General features: G+C 31.7%; 5 protein-coding genes across 6 annotated transcripts; 2 read left to right on the top strand and 3 right to left on the bottom strand.

Annotated features, from left to right (window-relative positions):
- The first annotated feature begins 695 nt into the window (after positions 1 to 695).
- Positions 696 to 9,474, top strand: Tor (serine/threonine-protein kinase Tor). The gene is made up of 7 exons (XM_069110272.1): positions 696 to 1,235; positions 1,308 to 7,593; positions 7,681 to 7,823; positions 7,895 to 8,035; positions 8,102 to 8,726; positions 8,856 to 9,036; positions 9,162 to 9,474. The coding sequence occupies exons 2-7, from the start codon at positions 1,371 to 1,373 to the stop codon at positions 9,175 to 9,177; spliced, it is 7,329 nt and encodes a 2,442-aa protein (XP_068966373.1). The 5' UTR covers positions 696 to 1,235; positions 1,308 to 1,370; the 3' UTR covers positions 9,178 to 9,474.
- Positions 9,475 to 9,561: 87 nt separating this feature from the next.
- Positions 9,562 to 10,861, bottom strand: LOC138178475 (cytidine deaminase). 2 transcript variants are annotated; one of them, XM_069110372.1, is made up of 3 exons: positions 10,524 to 10,861; positions 10,096 to 10,137; positions 9,562 to 10,017 (listed from the first exon to the last, which is right to left on the bottom strand). In XM_069110372.1, the coding sequence occupies exons 1-3, from the start codon at positions 10,558 to 10,560 to the stop codon at positions 9,728 to 9,730; spliced, it is 369 nt and encodes a 122-aa protein (XP_068966473.1). In that variant the 5' UTR covers positions 10,561 to 10,861; the 3' UTR covers positions 9,562 to 9,727. The 2 variants fall into 2 exon arrangements, with proteins under 2 accessions (XP_068966473.1, XP_068966472.1); XM_069110371.1 differs by having other exon boundaries at positions 9,562 to 10,137; positions 10,524 to 10,844.
- Positions 10,862 to 11,347: 486 nt separating this feature from the next.
- Positions 11,348 to 17,105, top strand: Ube4B (Ubiquitination factor E4B). The gene is made up of 8 exons (XM_069110290.1): positions 11,348 to 11,952; positions 12,672 to 12,965; positions 13,062 to 13,466; positions 13,541 to 14,907; positions 14,991 to 15,138; positions 15,204 to 15,890; positions 15,965 to 16,286; positions 16,364 to 17,105. The coding sequence occupies exons 1-8, from the start codon at positions 11,929 to 11,931 to the stop codon at positions 16,426 to 16,428; spliced, it is 3,312 nt and encodes a 1,103-aa protein (XP_068966391.1). The 5' UTR covers positions 11,348 to 11,928; the 3' UTR covers positions 16,429 to 17,105.
- Positions 17,106 to 18,055: 950 nt separating this feature from the next.
- On the bottom strand, positions 18,056 to 19,550 carry LOC138178460 (uncharacterized). The gene is made up of 4 exons (XM_069110342.1): positions 19,410 to 19,550; positions 19,138 to 19,264; positions 18,906 to 19,053; positions 18,056 to 18,832 (listed from the first exon to the last, which is right to left on the bottom strand). The coding sequence occupies exons 1-4, from the start codon at positions 19,515 to 19,517 to the stop codon at positions 18,124 to 18,126; spliced, it is 1,092 nt and encodes a 363-aa protein (XP_068966443.1). The 5' UTR covers positions 19,518 to 19,550; the 3' UTR covers positions 18,056 to 18,123.
- heix (UbiA prenyltransferase domain-containing heix) lies at positions 19,410 to 22,589 on the bottom strand. Its single transcript, XM_069110347.1, has 2 exons — positions 22,185 to 22,589; positions 19,410 to 21,954 (listed from the first exon to the last, which is right to left on the bottom strand). The coding sequence occupies exon 2, from the start codon at positions 21,939 to 21,941 to the stop codon at positions 20,943 to 20,945; it is 999 nt and encodes a 332-aa protein (XP_068966448.1). The 5' UTR covers positions 21,942 to 21,954; positions 22,185 to 22,589; the 3' UTR covers positions 19,410 to 20,942.
- Positions 22,590 to 22,819: the final 230 nt, after the last annotated feature.

Below are 22,819 nucleotides of genomic sequence, written 5' to 3'. Positions count from 1 at the left end.
TTAGTACGTTTATCAACTAAGCAATTCACAAAATGAAAAGTCATTAAAACTTGTGTTTCATCGTTAATGATGTAAGGTTGATGAATGTTATGACACTTTCAGAGTGAACAATAGGTAACTTGAATATATTATAATCTATTAATATCAAAAACTATATTTGAAATATTTTTCAATACATGTTTATAAAACTTTAGTTTGATATTAATAATTATTGATTGACGATTTTTTTTAATTTCATAATCAATTTAAAATCAGCTGTATATAGAAAAAATACTCCTGTAATCACGTGACTTGATAGACAATGAATGAACCGTGTGTAAATTTGATGTGAAAAAACATTTTGTGTGGTTGATTTTAGTGTATTTATTTATTTCTCATCGTATGGTATGAACTATACTCATGCATATGTTCTAATATACATATTATGTATATATATGTTCATATATCTGTAGTCAATATAGAAGATATAAATAAATATAAAATTTATATGCTGATATATATTATGTATTTAATAAAAATAGAACTTTAAAGTTTTATTTTATAAAGTTAAAATATTACAACATTAATTTAAAGTCAGGAATCTTAAAACAAAATGAACTAACTTTTGGAATATATGATTAATAAATACTTTATAGCATGATTTACATTAGCTGTATGACAGATATAAGAAAATAGAGTTAAAATTGACATGAATTCAATATTGTTGATTTAATATTTGAAATATTTATTTTTGTTAAAAAATATATTGAATAATTTATGAATTAGTTTGTACTTTTTTTATATTTCTATGTAGTTTTAAGATTATAAACTATGTTTAAATTAGAAATAATAGATAACGTAAATGCATCCTATATCAAGAGGAGTGGGGGAAATGTCCTAAAGCGCACAATTTAGTTGAGCATCCCATATTAACCAATGTAGAGGTTATAAACTTAAGATAATTCTTTCGAAAGGCGCACTATCTCATTGTTTTTCTATATTTACCACAAATTCACTGAATTAATGGCATTGAACTAATTTAGTTATTTGTGTGTACACGACACACAGATTTTTATTCGTAATTTATTTCACTTGTAATTGGTGTGCATCAAAACATGAAGAATATATATGACAGACGTACTGTAATAATGTGATTGAAAACACATTGAAAACTTTAATCATCAAGAAATTTAAAAGAGTCATAACAATCATGAAAATGGTTCATCATAACGCAAAATTCGTGTGATGTCAAATAGGTATATAAGAAATAACACTACTTTACATTTCCTCTTAACCCCTTTCAATGTTTAAAAATGTCATCTTTTTAGATATCATTACGAGAATATTTATAAAAGTACTATCATAGAAGTGGCATCTATAAATTTTTAACAATGTCGAGTACACTTGTACAACAATTTGTTCAGAGACTTAAATCCAGGAATGAAGAAATACGTAACAAGGCAGCTAGAGATCTGTGTCTCTATGTTAAAACAGAACTACGCGAAGCATCACAGGAAGAAATTACAGCTTTTATGGATGAATTTAATCACCACATATTTGAGATGGTATCTGGGTCAGATGTAAATGAAAAAAAGGGTGGGATCTTAGCCATAGTTTGCCTTATTGGAGCTGATGTAGGGAATATTAACACGAGAACTATAAGATTTGCAAATTATTTAAGGAATTTATTACCTTCTAATGATGTGGGTGTTATGGAGTTAGCTGCGAAAACAGTTGGTAAACTAGCATTAGTTTCTGGTACTTATACAGCAGAATATGTAGAATTTGAAGTAAAGCGTGCCTTTGAATGGCTTGGTGGTGATAGACATGAAGGTAAAAGACATGCTGCTGTCCTTGTTTTAAGAGAACTTGCTGTTTCTATGCCTACATATTTTTTTCAACAAGTGACACCATTTTTTGAACTCATATTTAATGCAATACGTGATCCAAAACCTGTAATAAGAGAAGGCGCTGTTGAAGCATTGAGGGCTGCTTTAGTTGTCACTGCACAGAGAGAAACAGCAAAACAAATGCACAAGTCACAATGGTACAAGCAATGTTATGATGAAATAGTGTCAGGATTTGAAGAAGTGTATACCAGAGAAAGAGGAGTAAATAAAGATGATAGAATACATGGTTCACTGCTGGTATTGAATGAATTGCTAAGATGTAGTAACATTCAGTGGGAGAGAAATTATGAAACGTTAATGGAACGACTAAATTGTTCTACCCAACAAAATGAAAACGATATATTATCGTTGATGCCGCGATTAAAAACAACGATAGTGTCCAAGTGGTCTAGTTCTTCTCAAAATTCTACTAATTCTCAACAAACATTATATCCAGCACATGAATCTGCAGTATGTCGTTGTTTAATGCAAGAAAGATTAGATGATATTTATAATGATGTAATGAACCAGAGAATGTCTAGAAATCCACATATCCAACATGCTCTTATGATGTTGTTACCTAGGCTTGCAGCATTTAATAAAGAAAAATTTACGAAAGATCACTTGAGAGAATCATTAACGTATCTTTTAATGACTTTACGTAGTAGAGAGAAAGATCGATATGCTGCATTTACTACAATTGGACTTATAGCAGTTGCGGTAGAAGATTCGATAAATCCCTATCTTTCAAAAATTATGGAAGTGATCAAGAATTTGTTACCTTCTAAAGAAACGTCTACTAAAAAACGTGGAGCATCTTTGGAACCTGCAGTATTCGTTTGTATTACTTTACTCGGACATGCGGTAAAACAAGTAATAGCTGCAGATGTGAGAGATCTGTTAGAATCTATGTTACAGACTGGATTAAGTCCCATTCTTACAACATCTCTCAGGGAACTAGCTCATAGTGTACCATCATTGAAACCTGATATATCTCAAGGACTTTTACGAATGTTATCTCAAGTTTTGATGCAGAAACCTTTAAGACATCCTGGTGCACCATGGACTGCAACTAGTCCCATCTCTGGACCTCCCACTGAAGTGGATATTCCATCTACAGTTTTAGCATTGAAGACTCTTGGAACCTTTAATTTTGATGGCAATCCACTTTTACAGTTTGTAAGGCGATGTGCCGACCATTTCCTTACGTCTGAACAAGCAGAAGTTCGATTAGAGGCTGTAAGAACATGTTCACGATTGTTGCGATTAGCGTTAAATCAACCTGGACCAACAGTAACTAATACTGTCTCTACTGTTCTTGGAAAATTGTTAGTTGTGGGCATAACAGACACAGATCCTGATGTAAGACTCTGGGTTTTAGCTTCCCTAGATGACTCATTTGATATTCATTTGGCACAAGCAGAAAACCTTTCTGCGTTATTTATTGCGATGAATGATGAAATGTTCGAAATAAGAGAATTAGCAATCCGCACAATCGGACGATTAAGCACGATGAATCCAGCATACGTTATGCCCTCTCTTCGTAAAACACTTATTCAATTTTTAACAGAATTAGAACACTCAGGTATGGGTCGTAACAAGGAGCAAGCTGCACGAATGTTGGATCATCTGGTCGTCAGTGCACCAAGACTTATTCGACCATACATGGAACCCATCCTGAAAGTCCTTGTCCCAAAGTTAAAGGAACCTGAATCGAATCCTGGTGTGATTCTAGCTATACTACGCGCTATTGGTGATCTAGCGGAAGTTAATGGTGCTGAAATGCAACAATGGATGCCTGAGCTCCTCTGTATATTGCTGGAAATGCTAGTTGACGCAAGTTCTCCAGAAAAAAGGGGAGTTGCTTTATGGGTCCTTGGTCAACTTGTCGGAAGCACAGGACATGTTGTTAAACCATATATGCAATATCCTTCATTACTAGATGTATTGATAAATTTCTTAAAAACAGAGCAACAATTAATTATTAGAAGAGAAACTATAAGAGTTCTTGGATTATTAGGTGCTTTGGATCCATATAAACATAAGATGAATCTTGGTCAGATTGACTCTCAATTGGATACTCTCACTTCTATGGCTGATACTAAAAGTGAAACTGAAAACACACAAGATTTAACTACTAGCGAAATGTTAGTAAATATGTCCTCGTCAACTTTAGAAGAATATTATCCAGCTATCGCAATTGCAACGCTTATGAGAATTATCCGTGATCCGACGTTATCGCAGCATCATACTATGGTGGTTCAAGCTGTAACCTTTATATTTAAAAGTTTAGGTATTAAATGTGTTCCATATATCTCTCAAGTGATGCCGAGCTTCCTTAATGTGGTTCGTACAGCAGATGTTAACTTTCGAGAGTTCCTGTTTCAACAACTGGCCGTCCTTATTGCCATTGTGAAGCAGCATATTAGAAATTATTTAGACGATATATTTAATTTAATTAAAGAATTTTGGACTGTGAATAGTCCATTACAGAGCACGCTGATACTTTTAGTTGAACATATTGCTGTAGCATTAGGTGCAGAATTTAAAATATACTTACCTCAATTGATGCCACAAATATTAAGAGTTTTAACGCATGACACAAGTAAGGATAGATGGGTCACAGTGAAGCTTCTTCAAGCACTCCAAAAATTTGGAAATAATCTAGACAATTATCTTCATCTAGTTTTACCACCAATTGTAAAATTATTCCATGCCACTGATTGCCCAATAACTGTGAACAAAGTGGCGCTTGAAACTGTTGATCATTTAGCAGATACATTGGATTTCACAGATTTTGCATCTAGAATCGTGCATCCTTTGGTACGGACTTTGGATCAGTGTCCAGAGCTACGAAATACGGCGATGGACACATTATGCGCGTTAGTGATACAATTAGGGAAAAAATATCAGATCTTTATCTTATTAGTACAGAAAGTTATGACGAAGCATAAAATTGTTAATTCGCGTTACGATGTTCTAATTGATAAAATTTTGACAGAGACTACCGTTGCTGACGGCGAAGATTATCTCTTAATGAGACATCGACATGCAAGAAACAAAAATCGTGACTTATCTTTGACACCGTCTGACACGACTACGATTAAAAGATTACATGTATCCGCCTCGAATCTTCAAAAAGCCTGGACTGCAACGAGAAGAGTTTCAAAGGACGATTGGCTGGAATGGCTAAGAAGTTTGTCGATAGGTTTGCTCAAAGAATCACCGTCACCTGCATTAAGATCATGTTGGGCTCTTGCACAAACCTATTCTCAATTACCCAGAGACTTATTTAATGCTGCTTTTGTTTCCTGTTGGACTGAATTAGACGACACGTACAAAGCGGAGCTTATACAAACTTTACAACAAGCATTAATGGTTCCTGATCTTCCAGAGATAACACAGACGATCTTGAACCTAGCAGAATTCATGGAACATTGTGATAAGGGGCCATTACCTTTGGATAATAAAATTTTGGGTGAAAGAGCAATGCACTGTAGAGCTTATGCAAAGGCATTACATTATAAAGAAGACGAGTTTCACAAAAGCAGAAATAGCAATGTTTTTGAATCTTTAATTTCTATCAATAACAAACTTCAACAAAAAGAAGCTGCAGAAGGTTTACTGGAATATGTTATGAATCAAAATAATCAACAAGACTTAAAAGTGCAAATTCGTTGGTATGAAAAATTGCATAATTGGGATAAAGCTTTGCAATTGTACAGAGAAAGATTAGAAAGCAACTCTACGGATGTAGAGTCAACTCTAGGTGAAATGCGTTGTTTAGAAGCTCTTGGGGAATGGGGACAATTGCACGATGTCGCTACGAAACAGTGGTCACATCAAAGCGACGAAACCAAGCAGAGAATGGCTAGAATGGCAGCGGCTGCAGCATGGGGTTTAAATCAGTGGGAAAGTATGGAAAAATATGTCTCCTTGATACCAAAGGATACTCAAGATGGCGCTTTTTATAGAGCTGTTTTAGCAATTCATGATGAACAATATGATATTGCTCATCAGCTAATTGATAGTGCTAGAGATTTATTAGACACAGAATTGACTGCCATGGCTGGTGAAAGTTATCAGAGAGCTTATAATGCCATGGTGGAGGTCCAGAAGTTAGCAGAACTAGAGGAAGTAATACAATTTAAATTGGTCCCAGAAAGAAGGTCCACTATTAAATCCATGTGGTGGGAAAGGCTTCAAGGTGGGCAGAGGATAGTTGAAGACTGGCAAAAGATTATACAGGTTCACACGCTGGTAGTTTCACCTCAGGATGATATGTATACATGGTTGAAATACGCTAGTCTTTGCAGGAAAAGTGGCAGTTTAATGTTATGTCACAAAACATTAGTTATGTTGCTTGGAACAGATCCTTCTTTAACTCCTGATCAGCCATTACCAACCACTCATCCTCAAGTGACATTCGCTTATTGTAAGCACATGTGGGTGGCAAATAAACGTGAAGAAGCGTACAATCAGTTGCAAAGATTTGTGCAGATGTCTTTACAACCGACGACTGTGTCGGTGGTAAATCAAGAAGATGAGAAACAACAAGAAGTAAGAAAACGATTACTTGCTAGATGTTATTTGAAGCTTGGAGAATGGTTGGAAGCTTTGCAGGGCATAAATGAACATTCTATTCCGGCGGTGCTATCTTATTATGCTGCAGCTACAGAACACGATCCTACTTGGTACAAAGCATGGCATGCTTTTGCATATACTAACTTTGAAACGGTTTTATTTTATAAACATCAACAAGGCGATTCGAATAATGAGAACATTCCAGGAAACGGAACTCGCGGTAATCTTTCTAGTTCACAATACATATCTCAATTTACTGTACCAGCAGTTGAAGGGTTTTTCAGATCTATTAATCTTTCCCATGGTAATTCTTTGCAAGATACACTTCGTTTGTTGACCTTATGGTTTGATTATGGTCAGTGGCCAGAGGTGTATGAAGCTATCGTCGAAGGTATCCGTTTAATCGAAATCAATACTTGGCTACAAGTAATTCCGCAACTTATAGCAAGAATAGATACACCCAGAGCTTTAGTTGGTAGATGTATACATCATCTCTTGATAGATATTGGAAAAACACATCCTCAAGCCTTGGTCTATCCTTTGACTGTAGCGTCGAAAAGCGCCAGTCATGCCAGAAAGACCGCCGCCAATAAAATTCTTAAAAGTATGTGCGAACATAGCCCGACTCTGGTGCAACAAGCAATGATGGCTAGTGATGAATTAATCAGAGTCGCGATTCTCTGGCATGAATTGTGGCATGAAGGGCTGGAAGAAGCCAGCAGATTATATTTCGGTGAAAGAAACGTTCGGGGAATGTTTGATACGTTAGAGCCCTTACATGCAATGTTGGAGAGAGGCCCACAGACTTTAAAAGAAACATCTTTTAATCAAGCTTACGGCAGAGATTTAATGGAGGCACAAGAATGGTGTCGCAGATATAAAGCTTCGCGCAATGTCCGTGATTTGAATCAAGCTTGGGATTTGTATTATCACGTTTTTAGGAGGATATCTCGACAGTTACCGCAGCTAACTAGTTTAGAACTTCAGTATGTCAGTCCAAAATTACTTCTTTGTAGGGATTTAGAATTGGCCGTGCCAGGCAGCTATAGTCCTGGACAACCAATAGTTAGGATAGCAAGTATACATAGTTCCATGCAAGTGATAACAAGCAAACAGCGACCGCGAAAATTATGTATAAAAGGTCAGCTATCTTTGAATTTCATTAGTTAATTTAATATGTAATTAATCATCGAACACATTAAACATTTTAAATATTTAACGCTTGTAGGTAGCAATGGTAAAGATTACATGTTCCTTTTGAAAGGACATGAAGATCTCAGACAGGATGAACGAGTAATGCAATTATTTGGTCTAGTCAATACCCTCCTGTTGCATGATCCAGATACCTTTAGAAGAAATCTTACTATCCAAGTAAGTATATCAAAATATTGAAAAGCCTATAATATTATTTCACAATTTTATTAACTAGATTTTATATTCAGAGGTATGCTGTAATTCCACTATCCACAAATAGTGGTCTGATTGGTTGGGTACCACATTGTGATACATTACATACATTAATTAGAGATTACAGAGAAAAAAAGAAAATACTACTAAACATAGAACATAAGATAATGTTAAGAGTAAGTACATAATATTATATATATGTTATCCTGTTTTAGTTAATTTAATTACAAGTTGATTTACAGATGGCACCGGGTTATGACCATCTTATGCTCATGCAAAAGGTTGAAGTGTTCGAACATGCTCTTGAGCATACACATGGTGATGATTTGTCACGACTTCTTTGGTTAAAATCACCGTCAAGTGAAGTATGGTTTGATCGTAGAACAAATTACACTCGTTCTCTCGCTGTAATGTCTATAGTAGGATATATTCTTGGCCTTGGTGATCGACATCCATCTAATTTGATGTTGGATCGTTTAAGTGGGAAAATATTGCACATTGACTTCGGAGATTGCTTCGAAGTAGCCATGACTCGTGAGAAATTTCCCGAGAAAATTCCGTTCCGGCTAACAAGAATGTTAATCAATGCAATGGAAGTAACGGGAATTGAGGGCACGTACAGAAGAACTTGTGAGTCAGTAATGTCAGTGTTACATCGTAACAAGGATAGTTTGATGGCAGTGCTAGAAGCGTTTGTTTATGATCCTTTGTTAAACTGGCGGTTGATGGACAATGCCGCATTAAAAGGTAAGAGATCTGATGCCCAAGGAATGAGTGCCAGTAGTAATCAAGAGCACAGCGATGTATTAGATTCTCTTACCGCCACATTACCAAAGAAAGGAGTACCATGTAGCGTTGAAAATGGAGGTAAATTATTTATCTTGATAAAATTCAAGTTTTTTTAGTCTATCAAACGGAAAGAATAATCATAATTAAAAATTTGCTTGTAAATAATAAAATATGTGAAAAAATAAATTGGACTTATTATTACTGTAGGTGATACTAATCAACCAGAAGCACTGAACAAAAAAGCTCTTACCATCATAACAAGAGTAAGGGATAAATTAACTGGACGTGATTTCTCTCACGAAGAAACACTGAGTGTCCAACGCCAAGTTGATCTTTTAATTCAGCAAGCTACTAATAACGAGAATTTGTGTCAATGTTACATTGGATGGTATTTTTTTATTACTTTATTTACAATATATTACATATAAATATTAAATATAATTTTATAATTATTTATTAATTATATAATATAATGTATTGTTATATGTTAATGAAATCGTATTTAATTTACAGGTGTCCCTTCTGGTAAATATGAATTTTCGTAGATGAGGACCTTAATGTGTATGATGTGCAGTCTCGTTCCTGTTTTTGCATTTTTTATTATTAAGAAATAATTATATGTAGTATCGTACCATTAGAGCATATTGTACATATATAAGCTATATTATTATATTGATTGTATATAATACTCATGTTATTCCTGCTTATAAAGTACAATGTACATTAGAAAAAACACGCTTTAGAAACCATATGATAATCAATTTTTATGTAAACATGAAAAGATCTACTCAGGAATAAGATTATAGTAACAATATTTTTTTCTTAAGGATTGTCTTTGTATTTATTGAAATTTGTATAGGAACTGATATCTGAATTGTTTAATCATACTGTTCATATACTAACTTTTTTATTGATAGATAAGTTTATACAATGTACACAACAATGTTTGCACATTTTTATTATAGGACAGAACAATATCTTAGTATATCAATTGATATAAAAATGAACTATGATTTTAAAGAAATACTAAATGATGTTTTAGACATTGGTGTGTGGTTTAGCCTTCTTTTATTAAGAATTTATTGTAATGTTTCTGCGTTTCCTAACCCAAAGGGACAAGGTAATAGGTTACTTAGCGAAGTTTTTAACACATCCTTCATTAGAGGTTCTGCTAAATAAATTGGAATATCACCAAACTCTGCGATAGCTTGTCTACAAAAGCCACATGGTGTGGTAAAAATATTGTTCACTTTATTAGCTACAACTGCTAGGACTTTAAACTTTCTTTTCCCTTCTGACACTGCTTTAACAATAGCTGTTCTTTCAGCACATGTTCCTACAGGATAAGATGCATTTTCTACATTGCACCCTGTGAAAATGATCCCATCGGTACAAAGCACTCCAGCTCCGACTTTAAACTTACTATAGGGTGAATAAGAGTACTCACGAGCAGCTATACTCTTCTTTATTAGAGATTGAATATCTGGTTCTATAAAACATTATAAATATTTATAAAAAAGTTAGTGCTATTGAAGTAGTGCTAAATGAAAGTTTTAAGATGAAATGAATATTTTAGTGAAATAATTTATGGCTATTGTACAAAAATAAAATCCACAAAAAAGTTCTACAATATATCAAAATAAAGACAAATTAATACAATTACTAATTATAAAATATTACATAAATTGTTAGTGAAAAATATTTTCTAATGATATACGTAATTTATAGGTAAATATGGTAACATATTGTTTTACAATACAACTTGATTCATAGCAAATAATGACAAATAAATTTATCTACAATATCAAGTCAAGAAAATGGCAATAATAGTTGGTGAACTCAGTTGCACAAACATATCGTAGCATTAATATTTACCTATATCCGTGAAATCAATAATTTCTTCTGTATTCATTTTGGTACGAATTATTAAAAATTATGTATATGTATTTTTAGGAAGTCTAATTGCGATTTAACTTGTATTTACGTATGCTTCTTTTGCCTAGATTTGATATTAGATAAGATCATTTGTCCTATGTACAAATAACACATTACCTTATCTAATCTTAAGAGAATCCTATTTTAATCCTATCTTAAAAGTAGAAAAAAATATTATGTACAACACAAATGTACAACAATGATATGAATTAGCAAATTTACTAGAAGTTCATAGCCATACATATAAATGATATTGACAACCAATAGGAATGCGTGATTTAAAAGGTAATAAAAATCCTCTTTAAAGCCCTATATTTCACATTACTTTTTTATGGTTTCATATAATCATTAACCATAGCAATTATTTATTAATGTACATATGTTTTGGTAAAATTGTCCAAAGTATTCTATAACATTTATAATTCAATTTCTTACGTACACTTTTAGCCTAAGCTTAAATTAAATACTAAATTGAGAATTCAATTTTTAAAAGAATACGTTTTCTATAATAACTTTATTGTAGTCTATTTTACTAGAATATAAAATTATATTAGTCATTAAAAAAAATCTTCATCTTCAAAAAGATTATTATCGTGATATTATCATTTGTGCTTTTCCGTATCAGTAAAAATAAGGAAGATATCGAAGATGATAAAGATTATTGTCTCATACTATATATGTGAATATTTATATGAGAATATAACAAATAAAATCTTTTTATTCCTGTTGACTTTGCCAACAGGGAGGTAGGTTACCAAGTTCGGTGGTTGAACTGAATATGGTTCTTGCACTTACCGCTGTAAATCATAGAGGGCATAACAAAACCTGTGATTTTTTTGCACGATCGATATTCTAGAACATGTGACACAAAGTTCCATAAAGTATTAGGTCTGTCCTGTATACATATCTGGTTTGTGTTATAACATCACAAGTTGTTTAGTCAGTCTGTAGTGTAGTTGCTGATCATTTTACTACTACAACGATGAATTTCTCCCGATTCTTGGTAATGGTCTACTGCGCAACCGGCAAACTGCGTTGACGATACTGTAGTTACCATTATCAATGCGAGAGAGCGTTCTATCGTATATTAGTTGCTCAGCTGTTTTGAAGAATCGACGCAGCTTAACAGTGATTATCCGTAACGCAGTGTAGAATTGCTGCTTTCACGTCCAAACGCAAACAGATGTGGAGTGGCTGTCCAAATTTTTGACGTATCTCGTTCACAATTCTCTGAACAAGCGAATACAATTTTTCTATAGAATTTTTATAACACCAGCGACCGTGGGGATCACAGTTGATCGTGTCAGAGGTTAGAGAGATCAAAAGAAAAAATAAAGAAATCGCCATGAGCGAGTTAAGCCAAGAGGAAGTGAGTACCAATGCACCGTTTCCAATCGTTATTCAATAGCGTCCGTAAGTCCGTTTTGTTGTTACCATTCCTTTCGCTTTATACTTGCCCTTTTCTCACTATTTTCGTTACATGAAAGGGAATATGACAGGGCCGTTTACCAGGGAATAGGAAAGAATAACAGGATAAAGAATGGTCTCATCGACGAGACAATAATTGCAAAATAGTCGTTATTCTACTTATGGTATTGTGTTAAGATAATTATATAACATAATAAATAAAAACTGATTTTTCCATTGTAATAATACAATTTTTTAGAGTGATTCTCTTGTCATCAACTACAACGTTTATTTACTTTCTTTTGCAATGTAAACAAAAATCGTGTATTTCATTGTTTTAAGATATGTATGAGATATTATTTTTAATATAAACAAATTCATTTAAAAATGAACTATATATTTTATACATTTATAAGAGCATTCTTTTTATTTTTTATTGTTATTGTATATGGTCTTTGTTCTTGATATAAATATAGCAAGTCTTTGTCTAGATCTTATGTAGTTCTGATTATTATGTCATCTCCTTTTGTGTCCTATTAAATAGTATTTTCAATGTGAAAAGTTATTATAAAACAAAATTTTTATTGGAATTATGTCATCTATGGATTGTTAAGAAGTTATCTTGTAGAAAAATGAAAATAATATTAGATATTAAATAATTAACATATATTTAAATTGTAGGTAAGAAGAAGACGTATGGCTCGTTTAGCGGGCTTAGACAGCTTCAGTTCAACAGTCAATTCAAATCACAATAATGATCCAGTTTCTCCAAATACACCAGGTCCATCTAAAACATTTACAGAACAAATAATATCACCACTGAAACAACAACAATTTCAAAATCCTGGAGTACCAATGGAGATAGAAGAAAGTAATAACAAGCAATGTAGCAGTTCTGGTGTTGATATAGATTCAGGGATTGAAAATATGGAAGTTGAAGAGCCTGATAGAAAAGAGTTAAAACCAAGATCACGTGTAAGCATATATATATAAATATATATATATATATAAATATATATATATATATATCTTTTTTGGTTAATGTATACAAAATTTACATTTACTCTTTAGACTACAAGTTCCAGTACAGAGGTAACTACAGAACAAATACATGCAGTTATATCACGTGTACTACGCATATCATGGAAAGAACCAGCAGAGGGTTGTATATTTTTACCACAAACAGCAGCATATGCGTTATCAACAAAACTTGTTGATGCCACGGAGATTATAAATCAAGCATTAATGGAGGTTTTATGCATGTTTATGAGGGATGAGGATCCTTTAAAAGAAATTAATATAGACACCTCCTCGGATAGGGAAGATAGTCCAAATAGTCAAACAAGTCCATTACAAAGTCCGGTCACAACATTTTGCCGTTGTGATATTTGCTGTAAGTCGTCGCAACCTAAAAGTCTCATTTATTTACTAGACTGCTATTCAAGAGTTGCGATTGAAGAACGAAATCATCCAAAGGTACAGTTGACATTAATTTTCAGCCATAATACATGCCTTGCCAAATGATGTAATACTAACTTTTCTATGAACAGAAATCGAGTACACCACCACTGTCTGATGTACTAGCTGTTCTAAGGGCACAGTGTGTTCAGTATTCCAGTCTTGTACTACAAGGCCTAGTTGGTATTTCTCAGTCTTCAACCACATACCCGTTATCCATGACACCTCTTCTGTACCCAGTACTTTCGCAAAGTTTACCTCGTGGTTATTTACACGAGCTTGTTGCGAGAACGCACACAAATGCAGCAGTATGTAATAAAATTTTTACACCACTCTTACAAGGCTTGTATCTTTCGATGCAGCAAGCCAGTTTAATTAGGAATACGCATCGAAGACCGATTGAAGCATTAGAAGAGTTAATAGAAATTTGTTGTGGACCGAGTAGTAATGTACGACCAATCTGTCGTTTAATCGTTCATCAAATTCAATTTTTACCTGACATTATGACGTCGGCCGCTGGTAAAGAAATTACAACAACGTCTCTCCTTGGACCGTTTTTGTCGGTTTCTGTGTTCGCAGAGGATCAACTGGACATGGCTGAAACATTCCTCAGTGGTAATCTGTTCGTCAATAAATCGATAACTTTAACGTTACAACAAGAATTAGAAAGTATCAGAACATCACTCCATAAGATATTTCATGCGATACTCGCGAGTAGTAACTGCCGTGAAGCTATGTTAACATACTTAGCAACATTATTACGTTACAATGAAAAACGTGCTCAAATACAAACGGAAGAATTCTCTCTTGCCGGAGACGGATTTATGCTGAATCTCTTGTCGGTGTTACAAAAGCTTTCTGTAAAAATTAAACTGGACACGGTAGATCCATTGTATCCGTTTCATCCAGCAAGTTTTATTGAAATAAAGAACGATACAAGGCTGAAACTTACGTGCCAAGAAGTTACCGATTGGTTAAAACATTTAGAAAGGACACACAAGTGGGTCGAGCCAAAGTTTCCAACACAATGTTGGTTCCTTACTCTACATTGTCACCACATAGCGTTGTTACCGGCTTTACAGAAATACCAGAGAAAGCTGAGGACTTTACGTGATGTGCAAAAAATGCTCGATGATCTACAAGCTACCGAACCGCAATGGAAAGACAGCCCTTTCGCTAGCCGTAATAAAGAATTGATAGAACGTTGTAAGGAACAATTGAAACATCTTGGCAAATCTAAAGTATACACAGATGCTGGATTAATTGATCCTGTTTTATTGAGAAGGTGCTTGCACTTTTACATTTCTGTAGCAGAGATTCTGCTAAGTTTATTGACACAAACTTCGCCAGGAAATCCTATTCCCGAACTGCCTTTGCCTCAAGAGGTTCCACAAAAGTTCACAGCATTACCAGAATGGTATGTCGAAGATATCGCAGAATTTATACTATTTACTCTTCAGTAAGTACTGTTTTGTATTGTCTAATATCAAGATGTCACAATAATTTGTATACTATATTATTATTATCTCCTATCTTTCATAGATTTTGCCCTGGTGTGATAATAAACAACATGGATAATTCACTCATTACATGGTTACTTGTAGTAGTATGTACTCCACATTGTATACGAAATCCGTATTTAATAGCGAAAATTATTGAAGTAATATTTGTAATAAATCCCAATGTTCAGGTAAATAAAAAAAAGATTGTAATTATATATTTTCTTGAACAATATCTAATAAATTTTCATTTTAGGGACGAACTGAATCGCTCCACGATCAAGTAATGGCACATCCTATATCAAAAACGTTATTAGCATCATATTTGATGAAATTTTACACTGATGTCGAAACGACCGGCTCTAGTTCAGAATTTTATGATAAATTTTCGATTCGTTATCACATTAGTTTAATACTGAAATCTATGTGGGACAGTCCAGTCCATCGCAAGTCGATCATTGATGAAAGCAATAATGGGAATCAATTTGTGAAATTTATTAACATGTTAATGAACGACACCACATTTTTACTTGATGAAAGTTTGGAATCGTTAAAGCGTATTCATGAAATTCAAGAATTAATGTCAGATCTTAAAGCATGGTCAGCGTTATCCCGTGAACAACAACATTCGCGGATGAAACAATTGGCTGCAGATGAGAGACAAGCCAGATCTTATCTCACTTTGGCCAAGGAAACTGTTGCTATGTTTCAATATTTAACAGATGATATTACAGAACCATTTTTGCGGCCAGAATTAGTTGGAAGATTATGTGCCATGTTAAATTTTAATCTACAACAATTATGTGGCCCTAAATGTAAAAACTTAAAAGTAAGGATACCACAAAAATATGGATGGGAACCAAGAGCTTTACTAAGTCAATTGGTCGACATATATCTACATCTTGATTGCGAAATTTTTGCCGCTGCTTTGGCTGCCGATGAAGTAAGTTTATGATGGTATTAATACATGAAGTGAATAATGGAAAAATGTTGTTCTAATGAATGCTATTATTGCAGCGTTCATTCTGCATGGAGCTATTTATTGATGCCGCAAACAAGTTAGAAAGATCAGTAATCAAATCTATCATAGAGATAGAAAGATTTGTAGCGCTTGCGGAACGTGCTGCAGATATAGCAAGAGATAATCGTGCACGTGATGCAGATTATGGTGACGCACCGGAAGAATTTCGAGACCCACTTATGGACACACTTATGGAAGAACCTGTTAAACTTCCGTCTGGTATAGTTATGGATAAAGCAGTTATTATTAGACATCTTCTCAATAGTGCTACAGATCCTTTTAGTCGACAACCTCTCAGCGAAGATATGCTTACACCAAGTGAGTAAATGAAATCACTTTTTTTTTTTTTCTAATAGAAAAAGAATATTTGGTGATTAATTATTCCGTATTCCTAGTGCCCGATTTGGAGAAAAGAATATCAATGTGGAAACAACAAAAGAAAAAATCGACAAAAATATAAATTGTGATCCTAATACAATAATCATTTTATGGAAGCATCACGATATTGTGTAGTTAATATTACTACATGATATATTGTACCAGCCCATAGATGTATCACTCTGTGGTAAATGAATACAGTGCAATGATCTCGCTAATGTGCAAATATTGCACTCAATAAATTTACAGTTTTAATACATTAAAACGTTAAACAGACTGCAGCTAGGTAACCGCCTGCACATTACTCTTAAAGAAAAAATAGATACTTTTAAAAAACTTGTAAATAATTGCTGGCTGATAACATCAGTATCCAGAGAAATTAAAATCTTATTTACAAACTTAGCACTTGTTCCTTTGTACGTTTTAAATATACGAGACTGCGAATGAAAAATTACAACATATGATCGATTATAAGAATAGTAAGTTAAGCAGAGTAGAAACAGGAAAGGTTAATTATTTAAACCCTTTCATTTGAAATTTGGTAATTTATGAACGGATATAAAAAAAAACATTATTTGATGCAAAATTTATGTAAATGATTTATACAAAATATTTAGAAAGTTGTTATAAAAGTCTCTTTTTAAACGTTAACACGTATTGCATGATGGAGAAAGATAATTTGCAGCGATTATGATTCTTTTTAAAGATGTACATGGTAAATGTATCATGCGTATTCCTTCAATAAATTTCATGAGTAAAGATCTGTATTTGTGTATATAGTAATACGTTATTCGAAACAATTCCATCCAATAAAATATTTTTTGTTTCTACAATGTAAAGTATTCAAAAAGATTTTTAAAAAATTTTTATTTGTAATTATGCTTTCTTCATTAAAAATCTGAATATCTCGTTATTTCAAGACAAAATATGTATTTTTGCTTTACAATTCTAGAAATGAAATGCATTTACTGAAAATAGCCATAGATTTGTAACATTTTGAAAACTTAAGAAAAGCAATGCTGATTTTCAAAAAATATGTTTACAGTTCACTATTTCCACATCAATTAAAACTTCTTTTTGCAAATTGCATTTATATAATTATATTTCCATACTTCATTATCAATTGCTGATATTACATAAATTTATCATTAAATAATGTTAAAGACAATTCAAAAAAAAATTTTATTAATTGTAAATACAAAACATAAAAAGTCTCTTGTATTATTAAAGACAGTGTTAAATAACATAAAAGTATAATCTATACTAAATTAATTGCTACTGATAATTAGAAAATATATTATTTGTTATATTCCCATTTTATGTACTATGATTAATGTTTAACTACATTCTAATTACATTTAAAATTCATAAATTTTACATTATGGAAAAGATGAAAAACTTAAATAATGAATATGAATCAACTGCCACTGCAATTGTAATGTTATTTTGCAAGTAATTTAGATATTTTACTTCCTTCTTTTATATACTTTTAAAATATTCTTTTTTATAGGAAAATTAATTATACTTGATAATTAAGAAATCATTTACACTATATTTGTAAATATCTTAAATAATGTAAATTTTTAAAATAAACGAGAAAGTTCATGAAATTAAACAAATATTTAAGTATAAGATATGTAAGTGATAAATTACATATTGTAAATTATATATAAAAATATAATATTTAGATAATACTGGATTATTTTATTTAAATTAAAAAAAATATGAATATATATATATATCTTTGTTGACCATTATTTATAAAGCGGAATTACACTTATGAAACGTTGTTCATTGATCTTCCCCTGCCTAGTCCAATTTTTTTCAACTTATCAGTGTTCAATGTAATTTTTCCTCTGCCAATTCCCATTGAACTAACTAGTGATTCTAAGTCCTCTATACAAGAGTCTTCATTTGCTCCCCTTCCTAGTCCAATTTTTTTCAACTGATCAGTGTTCAATGTAATCTTTCCTCTGCCAATTCCCATCGAACTAACTACTGATTCTAAGTCCTCTATACAAGAGTCTTCATTTGCTCCTCTTCCTAGTCCAATTTTTTTCAACTGATTAGTGTTCAATGTAATCTTTCCTCTGCCAATTCCCATTGAACTAACTACTAATTCTGAGTCTTCTATACAAGAGTCTCCATTTGCTCCTCTTCCTAGTCCAATTTTTTTCAACTGATCAGTGTTCAATGTAATTTTTCCTCTGCCAATTCCCATTGAACTAATTACTGATTCTGAGTCCTCTATACAAGAGTCTTCATTTGCTCCCCTTCCTAGCCCAATTCTTTTCAACTGATCAGTGTTCAATGTAATCTTTCCTCTGCCAATTCCCATTGAACTAACTACTGACTCTAGGTCCTCAATACAATAGTCTTCACTCCCTTCTTTTAACATAGCTTCAGAGAAACCACGTGGTGCTCTTATGAATATATCATCTACGCTTCTTTTTTTCAATTTATATCGAGAAGAGTCACAATGAGCCCTTATAAACATATAAAAAGGTAATAAATAAGTAATAAATCAATATTGAATAAAAACAAAAACTTCATTATTACTTTGAATCAATGTTATTGTCCACAGAATATTCTTCTTCAGTTATGGTAATGGAATTGTTATTAATATCTATGTCCCAATTTTCTTTACAATCTATTGTACTTGAAAGATCTGGAGGTACAAAATTTGTTGCACCATGTTTTCTTATTTCTATGAAACAATATATTTTGATATTTTATTTTAAAAAGTATAAAATATATTAGAAATAAAATATAAAAGTAAAAAAAAAAAGACCTGAATATATTTCTGATTCCAATATATTACGTGTGGGACAGGTAGTGATATGTTCCTCAAATTCTTTTTTAGACAATCGGTGGGATGCATTATATGGACACATGAGCTTATAATGTTCAGGATATTGCTATTTTAAAGATTTAATGTATTTACATAACTATATTATGAGAATTTTTCATATATTTACATAACTATATTTTAAGAATATTTCACGAGGATTGTTTATTGTTTGGAATCATTAAAAGATCAATGTGTTTATAATACACACTTACTTTTTCGCATTTGATAATGTGCTTTGGAAGACGAGATTTTGCGACAGAGTGACTTTTGTCATACGGACATACCACAATCGGATCAAGGAGCGTTTGATATTTGTGCATTTTGATTTTTTTTTATAAAAAGTAGCTTATTAAGTGTACAATTTTATACTAAATGTTGAAATAAATTTTTGTATGTTTTAATGCTATAACGTTTTAACGATCTCTCTCTATGTTTGTTCTATCGATAATCGAAATTATACTTTTCAATATATCGATTAAGATCGATATTCATGTTTATATCAACTTATAATTTGAAGAGAAAAAAACATGAAAAACACGCGATATATTTAAAGTTATAAATTACTTACGTTTTAATAATAAAAATTCCATAACATTTTGTTGTATTTATGGATATATCGAACTTATTAAAACGTACGGGAAATGATTTTTTTTAAACAGGAAACAAAGGAAAAATAATTAATACACAATGATTTATTAAATTATTGCCATAAAAACTTAGCTTTTTTCTTTAATACTCGTATTTTATATATCTTGTTCTCGTTGAGATTGCGTTGTTTACATAAATATATGATAGAAACAAGAGATATTACCATGGATCTACTTTCATAAATAGTTGTGATTAATTTATACATATGATAAAATTAATTCTAATGTATTATAGTGTTTTAATCGTTTATAAGTTGTATCTTATATTTTACATTTAGAGGTACAATATATTGTTTTATTTTTGACGAACGAGTGAAATTAATTTTAATTTTATTACTTTGGTTTTTCGTAGTAAGTAAACATTTCCATCTATTTGCATTCTGCACTTTAAAATAGCAAGAGAACAATAAACTAATTATAAACACTGTCACGTCGATAATTTACAATAATTGTTGTATTACAAATCTATACATCAATACGAAACGACGAAATAATATTGTACTAGTATGTTATCAAAATATCGTAAGAATTTATTGTCTTATCTCGTAAATTTATCAATTTATAAAATGTAAAAACTGCAATGTACGTGTAGATTTCTATTCTCGAGATTCTTATATCCTTGAGATTACAAAAGATATGCATATCGGTTTTTTATAAATAATATTACTTAGTTTCTAAATAAAGAAGATAAATTATTTAAGATAAACTATTATAAACATATTTAAATAATTATATATATTCATAAATTCATCTTTTACACTTATTTTAAGTGTGAAAATATGTTAATTACACACAATGGAAAAATTACAAATAGAAATTCAAATTATTAACTGTGTAATTTCTTTGTACATATTCAAGACCTTTGCGTTGTTAGAAAATTATCTCCAAATTTTTATTGTATTACAAATATTATTAATATGATATACTAAAAAATGCATTTCATAATGCATCACTTGACCATGTAATTAAGAATTAATAACAATGTAAAGTGGTGAAAGCAACATTTGTAACTTATATAAGATTACACTAACAGCTGCTCATACAATTATTTGCACATTTAAGTTCTTTTCTGGATAATGATACCAAATCATATGTATGTTACAGATAGGGAAGGGGATTCACAAGTAAGCAAGCAATGACATATAAAATGCCCAGAAACATATTTAATTTAGCTGTCTGCTTGGGTACACTCTGAATCATATGAGGGTTTCTGAATTGTTTTTCTATCTTGAAGGCAGTTGGTAAAGTAGTTACTGGTAATAAAAACCATATAGAATACCTTAATGCAAGCACTACCAGAGTTACATATGGTGTGAATAATAAAAAAGCGTACAAAACATGAGATATGGTATGACCTATTAAAATAGCTAATGTCACTATGCCTGCCTTTTTATCACTTTCTAAGTCTCGGGTATTGTTACTATGTAGAATAGCCTCTGTATTTAATGCAAGAGGTATAGCATAGTATATTGTACCTAGTTCGATATAACCAGTTTGAGCCATGAATGCAAACAAAACTGAAATTGGACCAAATATAACTAAGATAAGGACATCACCTAATGCAATGTATTTAAATCCTATTCCTCCTGTATAAAGAAATGAAGAGGATAAACCTCCAAAATACACAAGTGCAAGATGTTCCATTCTTGCAGGAGATATAGTTGTTAATAGAACAAACCCCAAACACCCTGCTGTATATAATATTGCACCTAGTGAAACTAATTCATCCTTTGATAAAAGTTGATCTACCAATATCCTGTCATCACTTTTCCGGCTATCAACTCCTTTTATGTAATCGAAATAAGTGTTTACTACATTACCAGCCCCATGTACACAAAAAACTGTATATACTGTTAGAATCAAAGATATCCAGCTAAAACTTGCTGTACTTGTTAATCGATATGCTAATGCAGATCCAAGAAGTGTTGGCATTAATGAAGCACTTAATGACCATGGTCGAACAGCTAGGAAATATGACGACAACTTCATAAGTGGAGAATTCAATGTTGAAGATGTTATGGGTGAACAATTTGCATTCTTTGACATTGATTTTCCTCCAACTTCTTCAGTAGAGATCCAAATTCCATTGGACATCATACTTTATATTATGCTACAAATAAAATATGCAAATGAAAATGCTGTTTATAATAGTAAAAAATATAATATAATATTTATATTTTTTCCTTAATAATAAAACAGTCTTATGTAATAAAAAAACGAACTTTTATATATATTTTATATATAATATATAATATATATATATAGATTCTTTAATTGAAAAAAATTTTTTATCAATTTCTATAATAAAAGATCTATAAAATAGATATATAATTTACTTACATATTATTCATTCAAGGAAAGTAAATTAGGTTATAATGATCTCCATAATGCTTTAACAATTGTTACGTTTTTTAAGTACATTTTTTTTTATCATGAAAAATGCCTAATTACGCGAAAGGAATAATTTTCACACAAATGTTAACATTTAAAATTCACGTTTGAGGAAAAATTTCATTCCTCTACTTGTGAACTGTTAAATGTAACGATGACGTGTTTTCATCAATTTACATGTGGCGCTCTCTGAAATAATCCTTTCACCTTAAAGTCAACAACATAGTTGGAGAATTTCTTTTTAACAAAAAACATTTGAATACATTCAACTCATACTTTATTCTTTAAATATTATAACAACTATGGAATTTACAAATTATACGCGTCTAATTACTTTCTTCTAGACTTGTTAACTTTTATAAGCAAACAGTTCCCTACTTCTGTTATATATTAAATCTTATATATGTATAATGAAAATCGACCTTAAATCGTTATATATTATATAAACTCATAGAATAAGAACAATCAGTTTTCTTTAATACATTTTAATCAAAGAATAATCTTTCAGTTTTTTATCATTATACAAGAAAACATTTGAGGCAGTAAATTTATAATCAATTTAAAAAAATAATTCAGAAATTCGA

This window comes from Bombus flavifrons, chromosome 3, assembly GCF_040668555.2.
Source record: "Bombus flavifrons isolate JBK064 chromosome 3, iyBomFlav1_principal, whole genome shotgun sequence".
NCBI classification, from domain to species: domain Eukaryota; kingdom Metazoa; phylum Arthropoda; class Insecta; order Hymenoptera; family Apidae; genus Bombus; species Bombus flavifrons.
The sequence above is the reverse complement of the archived record's forward strand: the minus strand, read 5'-3'. Positions and strand labels throughout refer to the sequence as shown.

Bases quoted from the DNA above. Each gene is read 5' to 3' on its own strand.
- Tor (XM_069110272.1), top strand. From the start codon at position 1,371: ATGTCGAGTACACTTGTACAACAATTTGTTCAGAGACTTAAATCCAGG. The intron at 7,594-7,680 runs GTCAGCTATCTT...TAACGCTTGTAG, and splicing joins GCGAAAATTATGTATAAAAG to GTAGCAATGGTAAAGATTAC. The intron at 7,824-7,894 runs GTAAGTATATCA...TTTTATATTCAG, and splicing joins GAAGAAATCTTACTATCCAA to AGGTATGCTGTAATTCCACT.
- LOC138178475 (XM_069110371.1), bottom strand. From the start codon at position 10,560: ATGAATACAGAAGAAATTATTGATTTCACGGATATAG. The intron at 10,138-10,523 runs GTAAATATTAAT...AATGTTTTATAG, and splicing joins TATTGATTTCACGGATATAG to AACCAGATATTCAATCTCTA.
- Ube4B (XM_069110290.1), top strand. From the start codon at position 11,929: ATGAGCGAGTTAAGCCAAGAGGAA. The intron at 11,953-12,671 runs GTGAGTACCAAT...TTTAAATTGTAG, and splicing joins GCGAGTTAAGCCAAGAGGAA to GTAAGAAGAAGACGTATGGC. The intron at 16,287-16,363 runs GTGAGTAAATGA...CCGTATTCCTAG, and splicing joins CGAAGATATGCTTACACCAA to TGCCCGATTTGGAGAAAAGA.
- LOC138178460 (XM_069110342.1), bottom strand. From the start codon at position 19,517: ATGCACAAATATCAAACGCTCCTTGATCCGATTGTGGTATGTCCGTAT. The intron at 19,265-19,409 runs GTAAGTGTGTAT...TCTTTAAAATAG, and splicing joins ACATTATCAAATGCGAAAAA to CAATATCCTGAACATTATAA. The intron at 19,054-19,137 runs GTCTTTTTTTTT...ATTGTTTCATAG, and splicing joins GGAATCAGAAATATATTCAG to AAATAAGAAAACATGGTGCA.
- heix (XM_069110347.1), bottom strand. From the start codon at position 21,941: ATGATGTCCAATGGAATTTGGATCTCTACTGAAGAAGTTGGAGGAAAA.